This window comes from Cherax quadricarinatus, chromosome 43, assembly GCF_038502225.1.
Source record: "Cherax quadricarinatus isolate ZL_2023a chromosome 43, ASM3850222v1, whole genome shotgun sequence".
NCBI classification, from domain to species: domain Eukaryota; kingdom Metazoa; phylum Arthropoda; class Malacostraca; order Decapoda; family Parastacidae; genus Cherax; species Cherax quadricarinatus.
The window spans coordinates 20918414-20928753 of NC_091334.1; the positions used below are offsets into that span (position 1 = coordinate 20918414).

At 42.8% G+C, this 10340-nt stretch overlaps 1 protein-coding gene across 3 annotated transcripts in view; it reads left to right on the forward strand.

Annotated features, from left to right (window-relative positions):
* The window catches only part of LOC128694316 (uncharacterized), a 228479-nt gene that overhangs the window by 202983 nt on the left and 15156 nt on the right, over nt 1-10340 (forward strand). For all 3 annotated transcript variants that reach the window (XR_011393118.1, XM_070093662.1, XM_070093663.1), the window contains exons 2-4: nt 343-719; nt 1575-1720; nt 2164-2425. Coding sequence is in view for 2 of the 3 variants with exons in the window: in XM_070093662.1 (XP_069949763.1) it covers nt 343-719; nt 1575-1720; nt 2164-2425 (785 nt within the window). In the remaining variant the exon portion in view is untranslated. The remainder of the gene's footprint in view (nt 1-342; nt 720-1574; nt 1721-2163; nt 2426-10340) is intronic.

The following is a 10340-nucleotide window of genomic DNA, read 5'->3' on the forward strand; positions in this document are numbered from 1 at the left end:
CACTGGTCTGTAGTTTAGTGCTTCATGTCTGTCTCCTTTTTTAAAAATTGGGACTACATTTGCTTGTGTGTGTGTGTGTGTGTGTGTGTGTGTGTGTGTGTGTGTGTGTGTGTGTGTGTGTGTGTGTGTGTGTGTGTGTGTGTGTGTGTGTGTGTGTGTGCGTGCGTGTGTGCGCGTAGTGCCGAATAGGTAAAACTTGCAATTTTGGATGAAATAGCAATGCTCCTCTTGCCGAATAAGGCAAGCGAAAATTTGTGCATGCAATAATTTCGCAAAAATCATTCTGAACCTAACGAACCTGGTGTAAACACTTAACATTTTTGCTGGTCTTGTTGTCAACAGAATATGGCGGTGGTTACGATGTCGGCAGCAGCGTCAGTAGTAGTAGCAGCAAGCGGCGTCAGCACTGCACCTACTGCAAGAACCACGCCAGACACTCCCGTAAGACCAACCACAAGTGTGAGTTCGAGAACTGTGAGTGTCTGCTGTGTAAATTGACGAGGCTGAGCCGCCTCATCATGCGGCACCAGCAGCGCCTCTGGCGGCACCTCAAGGACAGCAGGAGGAGAGAGGACGCTGCTGAGGGCCCTGCTACTGCTGGTGCTCTGCTGCCCCTCGCTGCTGCTGGTGGTAGTGCTGCTGGTGGGGAGGTGGTGGTCTATGAGGCTTCCGGTGACGGCGCTGAAGGTGCAGGAATAAGACTCTCCAGTAAACAGCAGGTAGGTACTAGCTAGGTGACAAAAATGAGGTACCAGAGGATAGAAGATAGGGGATGGTTATTAGGCTAGAATGATGGAATAGTGTATAAACAAGATGGTAGGGGACGGTTAGTAGGCTAGAATGGTGGGATAGTGCATTAGCAAGATGACAGGAATTGTTATTAGGCTAGAATGATCAAATAGCAGAGCAGCTCTACATCCACACGGTTTAAACTTACAGGTAACCTGCCTCTGCATAAGACGCAGCAAGCCATTACAATGAAGCAGGTCAGAAGAGCAGACTTGACCAATTTAACGTAAAAAAAATCACCATTTAAAATGAAAAAAAAAAATTGTCACCTACTCACATTACTAACATTCTCATTCTAATGGCTCCAAGAAACTTGCTCTATTCGTAATTAGCCAGTTTTGGACATTTAAAGGCTATCAGGTAAGACATTTTCAAGTTATAAACGAAGACTTTGGAGGAAAACAGGAACACTAAGTATCTGATTTACTCTGGCTTTATCAACAAAAGCCTCTCAAGGGAGGTTCCTTGGCGCTGGTGTGGGGCTCTTGATCTAGGGAATTAGATCTGCTCTTCAGTTCCTTGAACTGAGTCTGAATACCTTCTATTCCCCCCATCCCACAGGCTCTGTATAATCCCTACGGGTTTAGTGCTCCCGTATGATTATAATATCAATACAAGGACATAATGTGAAGACTGCAAAACTATACATGCGAAAATATATTCAAGTTTTAGTTTAATATATTTAATATTAACACCCATGATGTGCCTCACTAACTGCGCATACACCACACCATTGATAATTCTAGTACTGATAACGTTTAACTCTGTGGTGTTGACACCTACAGAAGTGTGACATGTGCAGGAACCACGGGGTGATGAAGGAGAAGAGAGCCCACAAGAATGACTGCCCCTACCAGAGCTGTCCTTGTGAGCTATGTGGACTCTCCAGGAAGCGTAGGAATATTATGAAACATCAGCAACGTGTTAGAAGGTAACCTCAACCTCACCTCGACCCTTATACACATTCTCACCCTTACCTTGTACTCACTTTCATCCTGACGCTTATACTCCTCACTCTCGCCACTCACCCTCACTTTCACCCTCATTTTCTCTCAAAATCTTCAGGCACATAAGAGTAGGATAAAAGCCTTTATGTAAAAAAAAAAAAAAAAAAGGTCCACTGTTCCACTGGTCCGCTAGTCCACACTTGTGGTGTATATAAACATATATCATCCTTCTGAAGATGTGTTAGCACAAGAAATCGCTCTGGTTTTATTTCCTATTTTCACTGTGATATTTTTACATATTTATAGTCATGCGTTTGTGATTTCTTCCATATATAAATTTACATTAGATCTTAAGTTTAGATCTCCAATAACCTCCAATTAGGTAGGTCACAGATAATTAGGCCTCTAAACACCTTTAATTACACAGGTCACAGGTAACAAGCCAGCAGCGCAACGAGGCCTATGACTACGTCACTCGGACGACTGCAGAACTAGCCCAGATGTCTATTAAACCTACGCCCACTACCACCACCACGCCCACGCCCACCACCCCAAGCACCAGCACGCCCATGGCTGCCCTGCCGCCGCCCACGGCTCCAGCTCCTGGCACCTCCAGTAGCTGTGCTCAACCCTCCTGCGTCACCACCACTCCCACTGTTACCTCTACTGTCATGGACGCTCCGCCCCTGGTTAGTACTTGTGATTGGGGTTGTTGTGATGCTGGTGATTGTGGTTGTAGTTCTAGTGATTGTTGCTGTTGTGGTGCTGGTGATTATAGTTGAAGTGCTGGTGATTATGGCTGTTGTGGTGCTGGTGACTGCAGTTGTAGCTCTGGTGATTGTGGCGGGGTAGGTGGTCTGCCTAGGAAAAGTTGGAGGGGGGGGTAAAGGAGGTTTTGTGTACGAGGGGCTTGGATTTCCAGCAAGCATGCGTGAGCGTAACTGATGAGTGGAGACAAATGGTTTTTAGGACTTGAGGTGCTGTTGGAGTGTGAGCAGGGTAACATTTATGAAGGGATTCAGGGAAACCGGCAGGACGGACTTAGAATCCTGGAGATGGGAAGTACAGCGCCGACACTCTGAAGGTGGGGCGTTGATGTTGCAGCTTTATAACTGTAGTGTAAGCGCGCCTCTGACGAGACAGTGATGGAGTGAATGATAAAAAAAATTCTTTTTCGGGCCACCCTGCCTTGGTGGGAGACGGCCGATGTACTAATACAAAAAATGTACAATTACAGATGCACACGACGTTCACATATTTCATAGTCTTTCACTCACGTCGGTACACTTGTTGGACGTTATTAATCCAGTTTTTCTCTATTACACACCACTATTAATTATGCTACGCCATATTTCTCGACAGCAACTTCCCAGTCGGTGTGCAGGTTCATTTTGCAATTCCTGTTTTTATAATAATAACAATGGTTATAAATGACCATATTTTTAAAGGGGTGGACCGGTAAGCCAGCGGAAGGCCTCGGTCAAGTGACCAAAAGCTCCAAAGGCGGGTCATCATCTGACTAAGACCCGCGTCAGGAAACATTTGTCCTGTTTCCTGACGAACCTTACCTAACCTCCTGTTTTTATTTTCGGAGTCACATCAACAAGTACATTTTAAACAATATTACATTATTTAAATTCTTACACTCTAAATTTAGGAAAATTATGAAAAAATTTCCACACGTATTATCTATAAAACTTGCAAAGACACACACACACACACACACACACACACACACACACACACACACACACACACACACACACACACACACACACACACACACACACACACACACTATCGAAGAAGCGAGGCCAGGAGCTATGAATCGACCCCCCACAACCACAAATAGGTGAGTTAACACACGCACACTAAGCTCTGGGGAAACATAGACAATACTGTTGAAATTTTACACTTGTTGGTCATGACCTGAGTAGTAGTAATTATAACATCATCGACGATTACTTTCTATTTCCCATTTATTCGAATTTGTTGAAAGGTTAAAAATTATGTATTTTGCATAAAGTCTGAAAATGTCGTCATTTTGGACAAATGGAAAAGTCATCCTCTACATAACTCAAGCATATCTGATCACAAGGTACACTCCAGTAAAATAATCCAAATTTCCACTCCATGATTGTGTCTTCCTGTAAAAAGTATGGTTAAGACAGTTAACAATAATTTAATGATTTTACTTGTACTGGCTGATCTAGATTCAGGCTCGGCAAGACTAGTTTTAAAAAGTTTAGTTCCCATGACATTAACTCTGGTAAAGAATTAACATTACACTTAACATCGAGCAGAATCAATTACTGGAGGCGCCAATATTACCTGCCAGCATGCTGTTTTTACCTTCCAGTAACTCACTCTCAAGGCTTTTATTTTTAAACTTCTCAGCGCCTTATTGAACCAGCTTCACATTTTCATCCATGGTGAATCATAAATAAGAAAAAGTTCATGGATTATTATAATCAGATTATTATTATTATTATTATTATTATTATCAAAAAGAAGCGCTAAGCCACAAGGGCTATACAGCTATTATAATCAGAAAGAAACGCTAAACCTACAAGGGTCACACAGTAAAGGTTCGTGGAATAACTGCCATGTGGAGGGTCCCTCTGTTCAATTTTACATAGGCCATTCCTGATTTTGGTTTCCATGAGTTTACTATGGGAAATTACGGGTATGAAGTTCACAGGTACATTCCTGAATTATTCCACTCAACATAATGTACGGGGAAGGGGCGGTTATGGAGGCGGATACAACTAAGCAACAATTTATTCAACTCGCCAAGGTTGGTTGTACCTCAGAGCTAGATAGGACTTTTGAAGTACTAGGCTGCACAATACTTCTTCACTGACTCAAGAAATCGTAATGACACGATTGCAAATAAACCATACCCCCGGCCGGGATTCGTCTGTAAAAACTTGCATTTGTGGTCACAGAGGTGCCTGTGCTAACTTTCCTATGGTGTAGAAATATACCTAGTTGGATGAATCTTATTGTGGCTAGCTGGTCTAGTGGCTAACGCGACGGGCTGGAGTTTTGAGACACTATGACCGCGGGTTCAATCCCGGCCGGGGGTATGGTTTACTTCTTCACTGACTCGTACTAGGCTGCACAATACTTCTTCACTAATAACACCAGGCGGCAGCTCTGATGAAAACTCACACTCACGCGAGCTTTTAAATCTCTGCACAAAATTCAATTTAAACCAGCAAATAATAGAGCCTACTAGACTGGAGAATACACTAGACCTCATCTTCACTAACAATGATGATCTGATAAGAAATGTCACCATATCAAAAACAATATACTCAGATCACAACATAATTGAGGTTCAGTCATGTATGCGCGGAGCCCCAGACCGACATAATGAGATTAGTCACGAGGGAGCATTCACCAAATTCAACTTCAATAACAAAAACATAAGTGGGACCAAGTAAACCAAGTCCTAACCGATATAAGCTGGGAAGATATACTAAGCAACACAGACCCCAACTTATGCCTAGAACAGATTAACTCGGTGGCACTCGATGTATGCACAAGGCTTATTCCTCTAAGCAAAAGGAGGAGTAGATGTAAAACAGAAAGAGACAGGCGCTCCCTTTACAGGCGACGGAAAAGAATAACAGGGGCTAAAAGAGGTCAATATATCTGAAATGCGTAGGGAGACACTGGTCAGAGAAATAGCAAGCATCGAACTTAAGCTAAAAGAATCCTTTAGGAGTCAGGAATCGCGGGAAGAACTAAAAGCCATAAATGAAATCGAAAGAAACCCAAAGTATTTCTTCTCCTATGCCAAATCAAAATAGAGAACAACGTCCAGTATTGGGTCCCTACTTAAACAAGATGGGTCCTACACAGATGACAGCAAGGAAATGAGTGAGCTACTAAAGTCCCAATATGACTCAGTTTTTAGCAAGCCGCTAACCAGACTGAGAGTCGAAGATCAAAATGAATTTTTTATGAGAGCCACAAAATTTGATTAACACAAGCCTATCCGATGTTATCCTGACGCCAAATGACTTCGAACAGGCGATAAATGACATGCCCATGCACTCTGCCCCAGGGCCAGACTCATGGAACTCTGTGTTCATCAAGAACTGCAAGAAGCCCCCTATCACGAGCCTTTTCCATCCTATGGAGAGGGAGCATGGACACTGGGGTCGTCCCACAGTTACTAAAAACAACAGACATAGCCCCACTCCACAAAGGGGGCAGTAAAGCAACAGCAAAGAATTACAGACCAATAGCACTAACATCCCATATCATAAAAATCTTTGAAAGCGTCCTAAGAAGCAAGATCACCACCCATCTAGAAACCCATCAGTTACACAACCCAGGGCAACATGGGTTTAGAACAGGCCGCTCCTGTCTGTCTCAACTATTGGATCACTACGACAAGGTCCTAAATGCACTAGAAGACAAAAAGAATGCAGATGTAATATATACAGACTTTGCAAAAGCCTTCGACAAGTGTGACCATGGCGTAATAGCGCACAAAATGCGTGCTAAAGGAATAACAGGAAAAGTCGGTCGATGGATCTATAATTTCCTCACTAACAGAACACAGAGAGTAGTCGTCAACAGAGTAAAGTCCGAGGCAGCTACGGTGAAAAGCTCTGTTCCACAAGGCACAGTACTCGCTCCCATCTTGTTCCTCATCCTCATATCCGACATAGACAAGGATGTCAGCCACAGCACCGTGTCTTCCTTTGCAGATTACACCCGAATCTGCATGACAGTGTCTTCCATTGCAGACACTGCAAAGCTCCCGGCGGACATCAACCAAATCTTTCAGTGGGCTGCAGAAAACAATATGAAGTTCAACGATGAAAAATCTCAATTACTCAGATATGGTAAACATGAGGAAATTAAATCTTCATCAGAGTACAAAACAAACTCTGGCCACAAAATAGAGCGAAACACCAACGTCAAAGACCTGGGAGTGATCATGTCGGAGGATCTCACCTTCAAGGACCATAACATTGTATCAATCGCATCTGCTAGAAAAATGACAGGATGGATAATGAGAACCTTCAAAACTAGGGAGGCCAAGCCCATGATGACACTCTTCAGGTCACTTGTTCTATCTAGGCTGGAATATTGCTGCACACTAACAGCACCTTTCAAGGCAGGTGAAATTGCCGACCTAGAAAATGTACAGAGAACTTTCACGGCGCGCATAACGGAGATAAAACACCTCAATTATTGGGAGCGCTTGAGGTTCCTAAACCTGTATTCCCTGGAACGCAGGAGGGAGAGATACATGATTATATACACCTGGAAAATCCTAGAGGGACTAGTACCGAACTTGCACACGAAAATCACTCACTACGAAAGCAAAAGACTTGGCAGACGATGCACCATCCCCCCAATGAAAAGCAGGGGTGTCACTAGCACGTTAAGAGACCATACAATAAGTGTCAGGGGCCCGAGACTGTTCAACTGCCTCCCAGCACACATAAGGGGGATTACCAACAGATCCCTGGCAGTCTTCAAGCTGGCACTGGACAAGCACCTAAAGTCAGTTCCTGATCAGCCGGGCTGTGGCTCGTACGTTGGTTTGCGTGCAGCCAGCAGCAACAGCCTGGTTGATCAGGCTCTGATCCACCAGGAGGCCTGGTCACAGACCGGGCCGCGGGGGCGTTGACCCCCGGAACTCTCTCCAGGTAAACATTAAGTCGGGACTACGATTATTTGAACATATAAAAAAATTAATACCAGGAACTCTGGTATATTATAATATAGTGGACTGTATATTGGGTTTGTGACTTATATTATTATTATAATCAAAAAGAAGCGCTAAGCCACAAGGGCTATAGTTTGTGACTTACAAATGGTTCATTGGGTCCACATCTGACTACTAATACATGCATATTATTCAAAGATTTTACCAGAAAAGTTTAACCTGAGCACTCACCATTCTCCTGCTGGATCACAACTATTATATTCAAGGTGGAACACACCCTAACGCCTACCTAATAGAATCCAACTGGACAGTAAATGGCGTGCTTCCCTGAGCGAGATGCGATGACGCCACATCATTCTTTTTTCCATTCTCGCCACCCTAATATGGAGTTTCCGTAAATTTTCTTTCCCTATTCTTCAGCGGGGGGCATTAATGAAGGTTCCAATTACAAATTCAGGCCGAGCCACTCAATTATGGCCTCGATGACGCCGAATTAAGCTTCACCATTAGCACAAACCATAATTCACATTAATTATGGCGTCCCCTGTGTATCACTCCGCGGCCGCTGCACACCCTCAGTCACCTGAAATTTCTTGAAGGGTTATATCAGTGTCACATTTTTATACACAATTATTATCTGTTTACATTTATTTAAATTTGCATTAGAAAGCCTCCTCTAGTCTGCATCAACTGTTAAACACTAGATTATTATTATAATAAAAAAGAAGCGCTAAACCACAAGGGCTATACAGCACTGGTTAAACATTAGTGACCTACCTGGAAGAATGTAAACATTGTCACGGGTGTGTAGGCTCTACTTTGCCAGTTTTAATTTCTAAATACAATATGTTTCTTCTTGGTAGATACAGTCTTTCATGGGTGATTTTTGTTATTAAGTAGATGAAACTTTTCTAACTTAATGAGAAACCATTGAATCCCTTAATCTTTTACTCATGTGTTTTTCTCGAACGAATCTTCGTCTTTATTTTGCTCAACAAGTTGGCGTCCATGAAAAAATTGGAAAATGTCTCTGGTGATCAGACGTCAGTGTTGGACTTTACTGGATCATCTTAACTTAAATCTACATATGTAATTTTAGGTCACATATGTGCGCCTTCAAGACCATTTTGATCAGTTTGTATGTTACGTATCCAAAGCCTAAATAAAAGTTACTAAATCTTAATCGCTGGTCACTCTTGGACAAAAGTTTGGATTGATTTTGGCCTGTGTTGTGTCCACCAAGATTGCCATTTTTACCGAAAAAAAACTGAAAACTGAAATACGAGCTGTGATAATTAGTGATTTCATCAACCGGTTGGCTTCAAACCTTCAAGCCAAAATAACTTGATAATGCAATTTCAGAGTGGCTTCAAACTTAAGTGTATTATAGAATATTATGCACGATAACATTGTTTTTGTAATTCTTTGCAGCTTCCTGGCAATATAATATTTTGCACTGTTATAGTTTGCATGTTGGTTGACCTTGAAAACCCCTCCAGGTATATTCCCTACCCCAGGCGCTGTATGATTCCTCTTAGCTTACTGGGCTACATGACCCGTGTAGGTTCAGCGCTTCTTTTTGATAATAATAATAATCCTGTCTTGTGTTATTAAGTCATACTCGTTTGTTTTAAATTAGACAGTAAGAGAGTTAATTATTATAATCAGAAGAAGTTAGAAATTGATTTAATGAAGTACATTTCGAATGAATATCCACTGTTATAGATAGATGTAAGTGTAGGAACACTGTAGTTACCAGTGTAAGTGTAGGAACACTGTAGTTACCAGTGTAAGTGTAGGAACACTGTAGTTACCAGTGTAAGTGTAGGAACACTGTAGTTACCAGTGTAAGTGTAGGAACACTGTAGTTACCAGTGTAAGTGTAGGAACACTGTAGTTACCAGTGTAAGTGTAGGAACACTGTAGTTACCAGTGTAAGTGTAGGAACACTGTAGTTACCAGTGTAAGTGTAGGAACACTGTAGTTACCAGTGTAAGTGTAGGAACACTGTAGTTACCAGTGTAAGTGTAGGAACACTGTAGTTAACAGTGTAAGTGTAGGAACACTGTAGTTACCAGTGTAATTCAATTCAATTCAAGTTTATTCTCTAAGGGTTACAATGTGGGGTTTACAGGTTTTGGGTATTGTGTGGTTTACATGTTATAAAATACTAATTACAGAGGGGGTGTGAAAATTTGTGTGGGCTGCCTCCAAGTGAGTCGCCTACCCTGGCAAACTCTGTTGACACCGAGTTCTGAGGTGGGTACCTCAGCCTCACAAGTGGCTTATAGGACAGATTTTCACAAATGATTGGTGTTGCAAGAAAACCTCGCCTGCATGCACGTATAAAGGACTAACTTATTTGGTGTTGCAGCATATATCCTGATCTTCACTTCTCTAAGCTTAGCTTTAGCCCCTTTGGACTTCCCCTCAGAAACCACGTGCAACCGGGAGCCTTAATTCCTGCAATATTCAATCGTAATTAGTGTCCTCCCTGCACCTCAGAAATTCCTGTATCCAAGAGGGTATGTATCCCCTAGTATAACTATGCAGACTCAGACACTAGCTTCCAGACTGCTCTGAGACACTGGTACTTACTGGGCATGCTCAACCTGTTGCAACCGGGCCCACAGTCAAAACTCAACTCACAAACTCTCCAGACACTGGCCAGAATTCTACGAGAAATAGTGGTCTTGTCTTACTGTATGGGCCTGACGGAGGAGGTCATCTATGGTACATCGAGGTGCCTCTACCAGATTTCCCCAGGTCTCAGATGTGAAGACACGTGGGGGCGCCGTCTGCTGATCACGGCACGTATTGTCCAGATGGTGTCTGTCTTAAGAGGGACGCTATTGTCTTTTAGACCCGCGCCTCCTCATTCAAGCTAGGGCTGCCAGTTCTCCCTA